This window comes from Hyaena hyaena, unplaced genomic scaffold (assembly GCF_003009895.1).
Source record: "Hyaena hyaena isolate Hyena2069 unplaced genomic scaffold, ASM300989v1 scaffold_844, whole genome shotgun sequence".
Lineage (NCBI taxonomy): Eukaryota > Metazoa > Chordata > Mammalia > Carnivora > Hyaenidae > Hyaena > Hyaena hyaena.
In genome coordinates this window covers 91673-108327 of record NW_024081476.1, presented here as the reverse complement: position 1 = coordinate 108327, position 16655 = coordinate 91673, and the positions used below count along the sequence as shown (strand labels likewise).

The 16655-nt window shown below is 38.6% G+C and overlaps 1 protein-coding gene across 1 annotated transcript in view; it reads right to left on the bottom strand.

Moving 5' to 3' along the window:
* The window catches only part of PHKA1 (phosphorylase kinase regulatory subunit alpha 1), a gene marked incomplete at its 5' end in the record, with an annotated part of 130784 nt that overhangs the window by 25772 nt on the left and 88357 nt on the right, over positions 1 to 16655 (bottom strand). The window contains 4 exons of the mRNA XM_039219858.1: positions 3699 to 3828; positions 3963 to 4041; positions 5299 to 5378; positions 8541 to 8697. Coding sequence (XP_039075789.1) covers positions 3699 to 3828; positions 3963 to 4041; positions 5299 to 5378; positions 8541 to 8697 — 446 coding nt within the window. The remainder of the gene's footprint in view (positions 1 to 3698; positions 3829 to 3962; positions 4042 to 5298; positions 5379 to 8540; positions 8698 to 16655) is intronic.

Genomic DNA, 16655 nt, shown 5'->3' with positions numbered 1-16655 from the left:
ATTCAGGAACATGAAAGAAGAGCTCGAGAGCTCAGCGACACGGTCAAATGCAACAATATCCGTATCATAGGAATCCCTGAAGAGGAAGAGAGAGGGAAAGGTGCTGAAGGAGTCCTGGAACAAATTATAGCAGAAAACTTCCCCAATCTGGGGAAGGATGTAAACTTTGAAATACAAGAGGCTCAGAGGACTCCCCTCAGACGTAACTTGAATCGATCTTTGGCACAGCATATCATAGTAAAAATGGCAAAATATAAGGAGAAGGAGAGAATTTTGAAAGCAGCTAGGGAGAAAAGGGCCCTCACATACAAAGGGAAACCTATCAGAGTGGTGACAGACTTATCTACTGAAACGTGGCAGGCCAGAAAGGAATGGCAGGAGATATTCAATGTGATGAACAGAAAAAATATGCAGTGAAGAATCCTCTATCCAGCAAGTCTGTCATTCAAAATAGAAGGCGAGATAAAAGTCTTTCCAAATAAACAGAAATGGAAAGAATTTGTCGCCACTAAGCCAGCCTTACAAGAAATCCTGAGGGGGACTTTCTGAAGGAAATGTTGCAAGGAACAAAGATACCAGAGACACCACCACAAACATGAACTCTACAAAAGATACAAAGACTCTAAACCCATATATTTCAATAATAACACTGAATGTAAATGGGCTGAATGCTTCAATCAAAAGACATAGGGTAGCAGAATGAATAAAAAAACAAAATCCATCTATATGCTGTCTACAAGAAACTCATCATAGACTGGAAGACTCCTTCAGATTAAAAGTAAGGGGATGGAGAAAAATATATCATGCTACTGGAAATAAAAGAAAGCTTGAGTAGCTATACTTCTATCAGACAAACTGGACTTTAAAGACAATAACAAGAGATGAAGAAGGGCATACATAATAATTACAGGGTCTATCCATCAGGAAGAACTAACAATCATAAATGTCTATGCACCGAATATGGGAACACCTAAACTACCAAAATTCGCATGGGAAGAAATAGAAAACCTGGACAGACCCATACCAAGTGAAGAAATCGAATCAGTTATCAGAAATCTCCCAACAAATAAGAGCCCTAGACCCGATTGCTTCCCTGGGGAATTCTACCAGACATTTAAAACAGAATTAATCCCAATTCTTCTCAAGTTATTCCAAAAAATAGAAATCGAAGGAAAACTCCCGGACTCATTTTATGAAGCCAGCATCACTCTGATTCCCAAGCCAGACAGAGATCCAGCAAAAAGAAGAACTACAGGCCAATATCCTTTATGAATACAGATTCCTGGGTTACAGGGCTGGTTCAACATTCCCAAATCAATCAGTGTGATACATCACATCAACAAAAGAAAAGATAAAAACCATATGATCCTGTCGATAGATGCAGAAAAAGCATGTGACAAAATACAGCATCCCTTCTTAATAAAGACTCTAGAGAAGATTGGGATAGAAGGAACCTACTGAAACATCATCAAAGCCATCTATGAGAAGCCTTCAGCTAACATCATCCTCAATGGGGAAAAACTGAGAGCTTTCCCCCTGAGATCAGGAACACGACAGGGATGTCCACTCTCACCATTGTTGTTTAACATAGTGCTGGAAGTCCTAGCATCTGCCATCAGACAACAAAACGAAGTAAAAGGCATCAGAATTGGTAAAGAAGAAGTCAAACTTTCATTTTTCGCAGACGACATGATACTCCACATAGAAAACCCGACAGACTCCACCAGAAGCCTACTAGAACTGATCCATGAATTCAGCAAAGCTGCAGGGTACAAAATCAATGTACAGAAATTGGTTGCATTCTTATACACCAATAATGAAGCAACAGAAAGAGAAATCAAGAAACTGATCCCATTCACAACTGCACAAAAAAACATAAAATACCTAGGAATAAACCTAACCAAGGATACAAGAGATCTGTATGATGAAACCTATAGAAAACTTATGAAGGAAATTGAAGAAGACACAAAAAATGGAAAAACATTCCATGCTCATGGATAGGAAGAATAAATATAGTTAAAATGTCATTACTACCCAAAGCAATCTACACATTCAATGCAATTCCAAACAAAATTGCACCAGTATACTTCTCAAAACTAGAGCAAACTATCCTAAAATTAGTATGGAACCATAAAAGACGCCGAATAGCCAAAGTAATATTGAAGAATAAAACCAAAACGGGAGATATCACCATCCCAGTCTTTAGCCTCTACTACAAAGCTGTCATCATCAAGACAGTATGGTATTGGCACAAAAATAGACACATAGACCAATGGAACAGAATTAAGAACTCAGACCTGGACCCAAAGGTATACAGGCAACTAATCTTTGATAAAGCAGGACAGAAAACCCAATGGAAAAAGACAGCCTCTTTAACAGATGGTGCTGGGAGAACTGGACAGGAACATGCAGAAGAATGAAACTAGATCAATTTCTCACACCATACACAAACATAAACTCAAAATGGATAAAGGACCTGAACGTGAGACAGGAAACCATCAAAACCCTAGAGAAGAAAGCAGGAAACAGCCTCCTTGACCTCTACCGCAGCAACTTCTTACTTGACACATCCCTAAAAACAAGGGAATCAAGAGCAAAAGTAAACTATTGGGACCTCATTAAGATCAAAAGCTTATGCACGGCAAAGGAAACAATCCACAAAACTAATAGGCAACCAACGGATTGGGAAAAGATAGTTGCAAATGACATATCAGATAAAGGGTTAATATCCAAAATCTATAAGGAACTCACCAAACTCCACACCCGAAAAACAAACAACCCAGTAAAGAAATGGGCAGAAGATATGAACAGACACTTCTCCAAAGAGGACATCCAGATGGCCAACAGACACATGAAATGATGCTCAGCATCCCTCCTCATCAGGGAAATACAAATCAAAACCACACTGAGATACCACCTCATGCCAGTCAGAGTGGCTAAAATGAGCAAATCAGAGAACTCTAGATGCTGGCGAGGATGTGGAGAAACGGGCACCCTCCTACACTGTTGGTGGGAATGTAAACTGGTGCAGCCCCTCTGGAAAACAGTGTGGAGGTTCCTCAGGAAATTAACAATAGAGCTCCCCTATGACCCAGCAATAGCACTGCTAGGAATTGACCCAAGGGATAAAGGAGTGCTGATGCATAGCAGCACATGTACCCCAATGTTCATAGCAGCACTCTCAACAATAGCCAAAACATGGAAAGAGCCTAAGTGTCCATCAACTGACAAATGGATCAAGAAGATGTGATTTATCTATACAATGGAATACTACCTGGCAATGAGAAAGAATGAAATCTGTCCTTGTGTAGCAACGTGGATGGACCTTGAGGGTGTTATGCTTAGCGAAGTAAGTCAGGCAGAGAAGGACAAATATCATATGTTTGCACGTATAGGAAGATTAGGAGGAACTTAACGGAGGACCATGGGAGAAAAGAGGGGGGGAAATAGTGGAGGAATGGGAGAGAGGCAAACCATGAGAGACTCTTGAATGCTGAGAACAAACTGAGGATTGATGGATGTGGGGGTGGGTGGGGGGAAATGTGCATGGAGTGGGGCACTTGTGGGGATGAGCACTGGGTGTTATATGGAAACCAACTTGATAATAAACTATTTGTAAAAATAATAATAATAAATTCCAGTATATGTATAAGTTCAAAAAAAAGAAAAGAAAAGAAAATAGTTACTAAAATGAGTACCTGAGCATCGAAGTGAGTGCGCCAGTTCTGTTGCCATAACTTGTATGATTAGACCAATTCGAAGTCGAAACATTTCGGCAAAGAGCCCAGGCTGAGTTCGCATATACATGGCTAGATATACCATTATTTCCTGTGCGCAGAATGAATAGAGACAAAAATTATGGCCCAGGTCTCACCAGGCCTATTTTGTAGTCTTTGGAAATTGCCGGATCAATTGAAAACAAAAATGTCAATCACCATACTAGACTTCATAATTCTGCTCACCTGTGTAAGGATGGAAATGCTCATGTCCCCTTCACTGGCTTCATCTATCAGTTGAGTAAGCACTTCATAGGGCAGAGGTCTGAGGGAGAAGACAGTGAAGAAAGACAAAATTCTGTGACTATTTAAGACTAAATACATGGAGAAAATAAAAAACCTCCTCCCAAGTCCAAGTCACTGCTTTAATGTCTCGTTACTGGTTGCATCTTTTTCTTTGAGTCTTCAAAGTTCATTGCCTCCCTAAACCATTTCTCCCTATATCAATTAGAAAAGCTCTCCTTTCTCCCTTCTAAACCTGGAATGCCCTCTCCTTCAAAATTTTATGTAAAATTTGCTCGATGAGGTCCTTCCAGATCAGTATTTCAGGTTTAATTCTTAACACATGACCAGTAACTATTATGGCTAGGAAGTAACGAACTAAATTTAAGCTGCGCCTTTTGGAAACCATTTTATTACTTTATGATCACACCTTAGTTATACTTATTTTCTAGTTTTATCAGTTTATACACACACACACACACACACACACACACAGAGGTATGTATACCTCTTCTCACACTTATGACTCTCCTGTTGATACTAAGCACTTTGGAGGAATGGGACATGGGTCATGCCATCCTCTTCTGGATTGCCACAGTAGTCCAAAACTGATCAGATTTGTGATTAAAAAAAAAAATCTCTGAAGAGAGTAAGGTATTGCAGGTTGAATTGTGTCCTGTCAAAGATCATAGGTTGAAATTCTAACCCTTAGTACCTCAGAATGTGACCTTATTTGGAGATGAGGTCTTTACAGAAGTAACTAAGTTAGAGTGAGGCCATTGGGTGGGCCATCATCCAATATTCCTAGTGTCCTTATATAAAAAATTTGGGAATTTTGGACACAAAGATACACATAGAGGGAAGATATGTGAAGAGATATAGGAAGAAAGTAGCCATCTACAAGCCAAAGAGAGAGGCCTGGAAGAAAGTCGAGTATAGCAGATATTTTGTGGGTGCTCATTCTATTTGTCTGTCCTATTTTGGACTGTTTTTCAATGTGAGGTTTGGGAATCCCAATAAGTAAAAAACAAGCACAAAAACAAAAACCACCATCACCGCCACCACCACCAACAAAACCCTAGGAAACTACATTTGAGTAATACTTCTTGTGAATCTTCTCTTCCATTTACTCATGCTCTGTCACTATCAACATTCTCATGTCAGTGTCTCTAACAGAAGTCCACACATGTAGGACATTATCATCTCCTGACAGATTAGGGCAAGAGAATTGTGGTCAGTCCACATAGCTCCTTAAATGCTCAGAGAAGCTTGATCAAACCCAACCAAAAACCATACTCACGCAGAGATGGTCTTCTCTCGAGGTTCTGGAGGGAGTCCCACTGTCAAATGTTTCTGGTGGGAGAGAAGGTCCGTGCAGGCCTAAGAAGAGATGGCATAACAGCATTATCCTGCCCATAACACCCCAGATTTCCATGACAATTACTCTTCTTAGCCTACAAACCTTTTTCTCTTCTTATTTTATTGATGCACCAAATCCTCTTTCTCAGGAAATACCATGAAGATCAGGAAAAAAAACATTTTAGGAAGAAACAATGAAGTATTTTTTATCTCCTAAGAGGTAGGAATTTTTAGTTCACTGTAAATTCATTCTTAAGATGTAGAATTCTTATAGTTTATAACGTCTTACAGTTTATATGCTTCAATATTATATATTTGACATTCACAAACAAAAAGCTAGTTATCAGGAACTTTATGTGAGAAAGATAACATCTCAAATGATTAAGGTGCTGTGGTTTCTTTAGAAATCCATTATGGAAACCAGTTTTTTTCCCCTAAGTGTATATGCATTTTATTTATAAATTTATTTATTTATTTATTTATTTATTTATTTTCTTAAATAGTTTATTGTCAAGTTGATTTCCATAACACACCCAGTGCTCATCCCAACACGTGCCCTCCTCATGCCCATCACCCCCCTTCCTCTCTCCCCCACCCTCATCAGCTCTCAGTTCGTTCTCAGCATTCATGAGTCTCTCATGGTTTGCCTCCCTCCCCCTCCCCTACTATTTTTCCCCTTCTTCTCCCTCATGGTCCTCCATTAAGTTCTTCCTAATCCACCTATACATGCAAACATATGGTATCTGTCCTTCTCTGCCTGACTTACTTTGCTCAGCATAACACTGTCAAGTTCTATCCATGTGCTACACATGGCCAGATTGCATTCCTTTTCATTGCCATGTAGTATTCCATCGTATAAATAAACCACATCTTCTTGATCCATTCATTAGTTGATGGACACTTAAGCTCTTTCCATGTTTTGGCTATTGTTGAGAGTGCTGCTATGAACATTGGGGTCCATGTGCTCCTATGCATCAGCACTCCTGTATCCCTTGGGTAAATTCCTAGCAGTCCTATTGCTGGGTCATAGGGAATTTCTATTGTTAACTTTTTGAGAAACCTCCACAGTATTTTCCAGAGGGGCTGCACCAGTTTACATTCCTACCAACAGTGCAGGAGGGTGCCCGTGGAAACCAGTGTTTAAAAAAGCACCTCCATTTAACAGAGTCACAGGATATAAAACCAACGTACAGAAATTGGTTGCATTTCTATACACCAATAATGAAGCAGCAGAAAGAGAAATCAAGGAATCAGAGTCACTTATAATTGCAACCAAAACCATAAGATACCTAGGAATAAACCTAACTAAAGAGGTAAAAGATCTGTGCACTGAAAACTACAGAAAGCTTCTGAGAGGAATTGAAGAAGACACACACACACAAAAAAGGAAAAACATTCCATACTTATGGATTGGAAGAACATATATTGTTAAAATGTCAATACTACCCAAAGCCATCTACACATTCACTGCAATCCCTATCAAAATAACACCAGCATTCATCACAGAGCTAGAGTAATCAATCCTAAAATTTGTGTGGAACCAGAAGAGATCCTAAATAGTCAAAGTAATGTTGTAAAAGAAAACCAAAGCTGGAGGCATCACAATTCCGGACTTCATGCTATAGTACAAAGCTGTAATCATCAAGACAGTGTGGTACTGGCACAAAAACAGACACATAGACCAATGGAACAGAACAGAGAACCTAGAAATGGACTCACAAATGTGTGACCAACTAATCTTCAACAAAGCAAGAAAGAGTGTCCAGTGGAAAAAAGACACTATCTTCAGCAAATGATGCTGGGAGAATGGGACAGTGACATGCAGAAGAATGAACCTGGACCATTTTCTTACACCATACACAAAAATAAATTCAAAATAGATGAAAGACCTAAATATGAAACAGGAAACCATCAAAATCCTATAGGCGAAAACAGGTAGCAACCTCTTTGACCTCGGCCGCAGCAACTTCTTTTTAGATACATCTCTGGAGGTAAGGGAAACAAAAGCAAACGTCAACTATTGGGACCTCATCAAGATAAAACACATCTGTACAGTGAAGGAAACAATCACCCAAACCAAAAGGTAGCCAACAGAATGGGAGAAGATATTTGAAAATGACATATTGGATAAAGGGTTAGTATCCAAAATCTATTTTTAAAAAAACCTTATGAAACTAAATACCCAATAATTAAATAATCCAGTGAAGAAATGGGCAGAAGACATAAATAGACACTTCCCAAAAGAAGACATCCAGATGGATAACAGACATATGAAAAGATGCTCAACATCATTCATCTTCAGGGAAGTACAAAGCAAAACCACAATGAGATACCACCTCACATCTGTCAGAGTGGATAAAATTAATAACTCAGGAAACAACAGATGTTGGCGAGGATGCAAGGCAATGGGAATGCGTTTGCACTGCTGGAGGGAATGCAAACTGGTGCAGACACCCTGGAAAACAGTATGGAGGTTCCTCAAAAAATTATAAATAGGACTACCTTATGACACAGCAATTGCACTACTAGCTATTTACCCAAAGGATACAAAAATGCTGATTTGAAGGGGCACATACACCTGATATTTATAGCTGTGCTGTCAACAATAGCTAAATTATGGAAAGAGTCCAAATGTCCATCTACCGATGAATGGATTAAGAAGATGTGGATATATACACAATGGAATACTACTCAGCAATAAAAAAGAATGAAATCTTAACAATTACAACAATATAGATGGAAGTAGAATGTATTATGCTAAGTGAAGTAAGTCAAAGTAAGTTACTTAGAGAAAGACAAATATATGACTTCACTCATATGTGGAATTTAAGAGACAAAACAGATGAACACATGGGAAGGGAACACAAAATAAGATAATAAGAGGGAGGCAAACCATAAGAGACACTTAAATATAGAGAACAAATTGAGGGTTGCTGGAGGGGAGGTGGGTGGGAGATGGGATAAATGGGTGATGGGTATTGAGGAATGTACTTGTTGGGATGAGCACTGGGTGTCATATGTACGTAATGAATCACTGGGTTCTCCTTCTGAAACCAATATTACATTATGTTAACGAACTTGATTTTAAAAAATAAATTAAAAAATAAATTTACTTTTTTTGAAATGCTTTAAAAAAGCACCTTCATTTAGATTTGGTATAAGTTCAAGAAGAATTTATAGTACCTCATCGAGTGCTTCCACTTTCTTCCTTAAGATTCCAGAGATGTACCGGATCAGGCCCCAGTGACGAATTTCTCCAACTTTGCCATACAGTTCAGTAAGCAGCTCTCGGACTGTTGCACTCCCTTCATCATATAATCCAGTGTCCCAGTCAGGTCCTCTGAAATGTTAAAGAGAGACCTACATTAATTCTAAATAAAGCTACTGGCAATAATCATTTGTTTCACTGTTAAAACGGATGTGCCTATTTTTGTTAGGTCTGTCTCATTAGGAAATACTAAATATTATTTACCAAGAATCCTTGTAAACCTATGAATAGTGATCAGCCCTGAAACACAAATACCTAGACAAGAAAAAGTCTTAGTTTCTAGCTGTGTTTTTACAAAATGCATTCTTTTACTCTCTTCACAGTCTTCAACATAGCTAAAAATAAAGTCAAAGGTTTAATTTAACTATTGATAGTTCAGAAAGTATGCTACACTTAGGGAGCTAATGAAGAGATAAAAAAGATATGTGCTTATTTTTATTTTATTTTTTGTTGTAAAGATTACTATAACATGAGTCAACTGTGAAGTACCATAAAATATATAAATTGCTATGAAACTGGGAATTTGATATACAATAAAGATAGATTATTTATTAAACAATATTAAGACAATGAAGTAACCATCTGAAAAAGAAGCTAGATTCATGCCTTACATTGTATATCAGAATTCCAAATGTATCAAATATTTCAATGTAAAGGTACTAGAAAAAATATGGGAGAACCGGTTTATGACTTTGAGGGCAAGAGGACTTCTTAAAAACTATAACCTATACATAAGAAGCCATAAAAGAAATACTGATGCATTTATATACATAGAAACAACAAAATTCTTATTGCAAAAAGCACCATAAGCAAAGTCATGGTACAAATTACAAACATAAAAATATTTGCAGTTCATAGGCTAATTCCCATAATATATATATAAAGAACTCTAACAGATAGTAAAAAAAAAAAAAAAAAGACACAAAAGAAAATATGGTCAAATACTGATGGATTTTAAATATGGGAAAAAGTTTCTGATCTCACTCATAATAGAAAAATTAACATTATGCCAAGATAACACTTTTTAAATCTATCATGTTGTCAAAAATCCCCAAATTTGATAACACTGCATTGATGAGGCTTTGGGAAAATAGGTAGTTTTGATATATTACCAGTGGGAGTAAAAGTTGAGACACTCTCTCTGGAGAGCTATTTGGAAATACATATTAATATTCAAAATATCTATATTCTTTGACCTAACAATTCTACTTCTGGTATATCTGTAGGATAAACTCCACACATGAGAAATGATACATACTATGAGGTAGGTTATTTGCTGTAGTGTTTGTGACAGTGAATGATGGGAAACAACCCAAATGTCCATCAATAGGGGACTAGTTAAACAAATTGTGGTATATTCAAAGAAGGGAATGCTATGTAACTATTAGGAAAATATGATACAGATCTAGATCGTGGCAGACTGTATGTTTCAAAATGACTCCAATAATGTTCCATCTAACATGCTCTTCTTACAGTGTGACTTGTACAATCCTACCATGAAGAGATTGGGTCTATGTTCTCTCCCCTTCAATCCAGGCCTGCTTGTGTCTAATTTGATACAAGCATACAAGTGCTGTATGATTTTTGAGGCTAGGTCATAAACATTCACGTAGCTTCCACTTGGTCCTTTCTGGGGCACATATTCTTGGTAACTAGACATCAGGCTGTGAGGAAGTGGAGAGACACATGGGGAGGTCATCTGTAGGTGTTCCAGCTGACAGCTCCAGGCAAGGTTCCAGCCAACAACCAGTATCAACTCCTAGATATTCAAGTGGACAAACCTCATGGTGACTTCAGCCCCAGATACTGTCAGACCACAACTGAATGAGATCCCAAATGCGAACTGCCTAGCTGAGCCTACACAAGCCCCAGAACTGTGATGGATAATTTAAACGTTTTACTTTTATTAGTTTAAGCCACTGAATTTTGGGGTTATTTGTAAAGCACTCATAGATAAATGGAATATATATGTAATGATTTTCAAGATACATAGTTTTAGTGAAAAAAAAAGCAAGGTACAGAACAGTGTATATACTACGCTTCCATTTGGGTAAACAGGTGTACATATATATATGTCCTTATTTACCAACATTTACCTACATATGTATAAACTGTCCCCAGATGGATACACAAATAAACCAATAACACTGATTGCCTGTGAGTTGGGGAACCAGGTATCTGGAGACCAGAAGTGGGTGAAAGACCTTTTATCTTTTCACTTTCACTGTATCCTTCTGTACATTAAAAAAATTTATGATTTATTTTATTTTTGAGAGAGAGGGAGACAGAGAATGAGCAGGGGAGGCTCAGAGAGAGACACACACATAATCTGAAGCAGGTTCCAGGCTCTGAGCTGTCAGCACACAGCCCAATGTGGAGCTCGAACCCACGAACTGTGAGATCATGACCTGAGTTGAAGTCAGAAATTTAACTGACTGAGCCACCCAGGAGCCCTTCCTTTTGTACTTTAAAAAGTTCAAACCATGATAATGGATTATCTACTCAATATATTAAATTATAGTAAATATATACTAATATAATATATTTAATATACTAAATATATTAAAATAAAAAACATATTACATATATTATTTATTTATGTATTTTGAGAGAGAGCGGGGGAGGGGCAGAAAGAGCAGGAGAGAGAGAATTCCAAGCAGGCTTTGTGCTATCAGTGTGGAGCCTGACTAGGGGCTTGATCTCACAAATTGTAAGACCATAACTTGAGCTGAAACCAAGAGTCAGATTCTTAACTGACTGAGCCACTCAGGCACTCTCATTAAATATATTTTTAAAACTATGGATGGGGGTAGGGGGAGGGGAAGGGGATAATGGTCATGGGGGAGGGCTCTTGTTGGGATGAGCACAGGGTGCTATATGGAAACCAATTTGACAAGAAAGTATTTTTAAAAAATAAAAAATAATAAATAATAAGACTACGAAATTGAAAGTACCATAGGAAGAGTCAACAATGGGTTAAGAAAACAGTGAATCAAAGTCTGAAGAGTAACAGGATATTTATAATAAAACTCTACAAGATAAGTTTTAATTATAAAGTGCAACATAAAAACTTTACAGTGGCAGAATGTGGAAGATACTATGTTAACCAAGTGATAACACCAGCAATGGGACGAGAAGAACTGGGCATCACTTTAGTGGTATTCCTGCCAAAAATGCAAAACCTCAATTTAATTATGAGAAAACATCAAACGAACCAAAATTTAGGGACATTTTGTAAAAATAATTGATCAGTATGTTTCACAAATGTCAATAACATAAAAATTAAAGATTCAGGAACTGTTCCAGATTAAAGGGGACTAGGGACACATGAGAATTGAATGACGTGCACACTTATTTACTTATTTAAAAAATTTAATAATATATATATGGGGAGAGTGGGGAGGGAGGGAGAGAGGGAGAGAGAGAGGAAGATGCACTGGGAGGGGGAGAGAGAGAGAGAGAAAATATCTTAAGCAGGCTTCATGCTCAGCACAGAGCCCAATGCAGGGCTCTGTCCCTCGACCCTGGGATTATGACCTGAGTCAAAATCTAGTCAGGCACTCAGCTGACTGAGCCACCAGGTGCCCCAAAATGTAGAATTTAGATTTTCTTTTGCTATAAAGACATTATTGGGACAACTGACAAGTCCAGTCTGTGGATTCAATAATACTATTAACATTAATTTTCTGATTTTGGCAATTGTACTGTGCTTACATAAGAGAATTCCTAGTCTTTAGGAAATACACAATGCACACTCAAATACTTAGGATAGAGGGGGATCATGTAGATCATGCCTGCCACTTATTTTCACATGATTCATAAAAATATATGTATATATGTATGTATGATGATGACAGATAATGAGAGAGAGGGATTAAATCTCAAGATAGACCTGTGGAATCTGGGTGAAGGATATCCAGGAAATTATTTGTGCTATTCTTACAACTTTAAGTTTGAAATGGTCAAAATCAAAATAGATAAATGAGCAGTATTTAAGACAGGATTTGAGAGCTCAAAATCAGAGATGATCCTTTTTATTCCCATAGATCAGAGAAAGCTTTATAGAGATGACAGGTGAACTAGGCCTTGATGGATAGGTAGAATTCCAATGAGGAGAGATGGGGTGTGGTAAAGGAGTGTAGTGTAGGCAGAGGGCAAAACATGAGCCAAGGTATGGAAGTAGTCATGTATAGGCTGTGTTTTGGATATGGTAAGTAGCAGGCTGTTTTCATGTAAGAATTCACATTGTGATCGGGGAGCAATGGTAGACCAAGGTTCAAAGTCAGATCATAGAGGATGTATATTTGGCTCATAATTCCTAATGGTAGTGGTGACGTTGCAGGGAGAGGCAGGGTGTGAGGAGGAGCTGAAGACGATGACACAATTTCAACTCTGGGTGACTAAAAGAAGGATGATACTATGAACACGGTCAGGAAGCAGTGGCTTTCTGACAAAGACAGTGGATTGGATATTAGATATGCTGAGTAAGAAGACATATATACATTCCAAGTAGATTAAATGCATAATTTTTAAAAAAATTATTAAAGACATTTAAAATATTTTTAAAATTCTGGGAGTGGATGCATGACAAGAAACACAAAAGCCGAAAAGGAAAAGACTGACAGATTTTATGATATAATAATTAAACTTCTGCATAGAGAAAGGCATATAAATAATTAACAAATTATTTGGACAAAATATCTGCAACAACTGTAACAAAATAGTGGCATCTAATACCAATGAGAAATATATGAATAATACAGTAGAGAACAAATAAAGGTTATAAACAGACAATTCACAGAAGGAATGCTAATCAACAGAGATAGGAAAACCCACCTCCCAACTTTTACTTTTTTTAAGTTTATTTATTTATTTTGAGAGAGACAGACAGGGGGGGGAGCAGGGTAGGGGCAGAGAGTAAGGGAGAGAGAGAATCTCAAGCAGGCTCCGTGCTCAAGAACCATAAGATCATGACCTGAGCCAAAATCAAGAGTCAGATGTTTAGCAGACTGAGCGACCCAGGTGCCCCTCAACATTTACTTTTAAATCCACAAAGGAAATAAGTCAGGCAGAGAAGGACAGATACCATATGTTTGCACGTATAGGAGGATTAGGAGGAACTTAACGGAGGACCATGGGGAGAAGAAGGGGGGAAATGGTGGGGGAAAGGGAGAGAGGCAAACCATGAGAGACTCTTGAATGCTGAGAACAAACTGAGGACTGATGGGTGTGGGAGGTAAGGGGGGAGATGGGCATGGGTGTTATATGGAAACCAACTTGACAATAAACTATTCAAGGAAAAAAAAGTAAATCCACAAAGGATATTGGGCAGAATTCCAAGTATATTAACACCCATGCAGCACATCATACATACTCTAGTCAAATGGTTTGACATTATCTGGAATACTAGTTTTAGGGAGACTGTAGGTTCAGTCAGATGTTATGGTGAAGTTAGTATACAGGATTAGATGAAGAAAACTCCTGTTAGGAGCCAAAGAGTTGGCAGCCAATCATGGATCATCTGCATTGGTGGGCAAGTATGAACTTTTGAGGTATAACTCCCTTTTGTTTGCCCATATCAACTACCTGGCTGGATCGTCAGATTTCATTCAAGCTTACCCCTTATCTCATTTTACCTTCTCTATCTTTTCACTATGCTACATTTAGCATTATGCCTGGCACATAATAAGTACTCAACGGGTGTTTGTTGAATATAGTGCCTTACGCTAAAGGAAAAAACGAAAGAAACAAAGGGATCAAAATAATAGGATCCCATGTCTTTTTTTTTTTTTTTTGTCAGCATATAACAAGATTTATGTGGTGGCTCTTAGGGTTGTGTGAGAAGGGAAGTCCTTCACAGCATGAGATTGCCCAGAGGTTTATTTAAGGCACCAGCTCTACCATCCAAGAGGTGTGGAAGGTAAGGAAACTCCCAGAACACAGGGGGAAGAGAAAGTTACATGTCTAGGTGATGTCCTTTAGTAGCAGTATGGAGATTCTATATGTTAGAGGGCATCAAATGGCAGCAGTGGTTTGGGGTATTCATGCCCTGGGCTTACCTCTCATTAGCAGATGTGGAGTAGGTTTCAAGCAGGCAGGTTCTAAATAGCTAAAAATATGTTGGGGCTACTTTTGTTAACAGTTGGATGTATAAAAATAAACATTTGGTGCTGGGGGGCTTTTCAGCTGTCTTTTTCATTTACTCACTAAACACCACAATCAGATGGAAGTGTCATGAGCTTGGGAGTCACACAGACCAAGGGGACATCATTAGCACCTAGAGGGGATGAAAGTCCCAGATCCCTACTTGGTCTTCTTTGACACTACCATGGCAGTGTAGAAGGTGACGTAGTGCCTGCTTTGTTATATTGGGGCAGGAGTGGAAGTATGGGCTCCGAGCTCAGCCCTTGCAGATAGGGGTGGGGCCATAGATTCTTCTGTGGTGCCTGGCTCCAGTAGAGTGGTCATTGCCTAAAAGCTTCCCGTCTTGCTAGTCAGCCCTTTCCTAGTCCTTTGTATAGAAAGAACAGCTTTTTCGTTGGGTTTTTGTTGTCTGTGCACATTGGCATTTTCGGGGTGCTGGTTTCTCTGTCACCTGAAGAGGGATGTATGAGCCAACAGAGGAACCCCAGGGACATCACCACCTTGTCATTCCTCAGATCCTGAGGTCCTTAGCCAGTCTACCTTCTTCTGTTCACCTTTTAACATCTTGTTATGTTTGTTTTACAAATGGTGTCATCTTGTTTGGCAGGAGGAACAGAGAGAAATGCATGCACTCTATCTTGTCTGGAACCAGAAATACCACTGTGGTCATGTTTCATGAGATTCATTGACTTTTAGAAATAATACTGTAACATTTAGGAATAAAATGATAAGAAGTTTGGTCTTTTTGTCAAACTAATCTGGGAGAAGAAATGGTGATAATATAGACGTGACAAGGTTAACCATGTCTTTTCTTTTTCTTCTTTCATAGTTTATTGTCAAGTTGGTTTCCATATAATACCTAGTGTTCATTCCAACAAGTGCCCTCCTCCATGCCCATCACTCCCCTTCCCCTCTCCCCCACAGCCATCAGCCCTCCATTTGTTCTCAGTATACAAAAGTCTCTCATGGTTTGCGTCCCTCCTTCTCCCCAACTATTTTTCTCCTTCCCCACTTCCACGGTCCTCTGTTAAGTTTCTCCTGTTGCACATATGAGTGAACACATATGGTATCTGTTCTTCTCTGCCTGATTTATTTCCCGTAGCATAACACCCTCAAGTTTCATCCATGTTGCTACATATGGCAGGATTTCATTCTTTCTCATTGCCATGTAGTATTCCATTGTATAAATATACCACATCTTGATCCATTCACCAGTTGATGGACATTTAGGCTCTTCCCATGTTTTGGCTATTGTCGAAAGTGCTGCTATGAACATTGGGGAACATATGCTCTTATGCATCAGCACTCCTATATCCCTTGGGTAAATTCCTAGCAGTGCTATTACTGGGTCATAGGGTAGTTCTATTGTTAATTTTTTGAGGAACCTCCATACTGTTTTCCAGAGGGGCTGCACCTGTTTACATTCCCACCAACAGTGTAGGAGGGTGCCCGTTTCTCCACATCCTCGCCAGCATCTAGAGTCTCCTGATTTGTTCATTTTAGCTACTCTGACCGGTGTGAGGTGGTATCTCAGTGTGGTTTTGATTTGTATTTTCCTGATGATGAGGGACGCTGAACATTGTTCCATGTGCCTGTTGGCTGTCTGGATGTCCTCTTTGTAGAAGTGTCTATTCATGTCTTCTGCCCATTTCTTCACTGGATTATTTATTTTTCAGGTGTGGAGTTTGGCGAGTTCCTTATAGATTTTGGATACTAGTCCTTTATCTGATATGTCATTTGCAACTATCTTTACCCGTTCCGTTGCCCATTAGTTTGCCTATTAGTTTTGTTCATTGTTTCCTTTGATGTGCAGAAGCTTTTTTTTTTTTTTTAATCTTGATGAGGTCCCAATAGTTCATGTTTGCTTTTGGTTCCCTTGCCTTTGG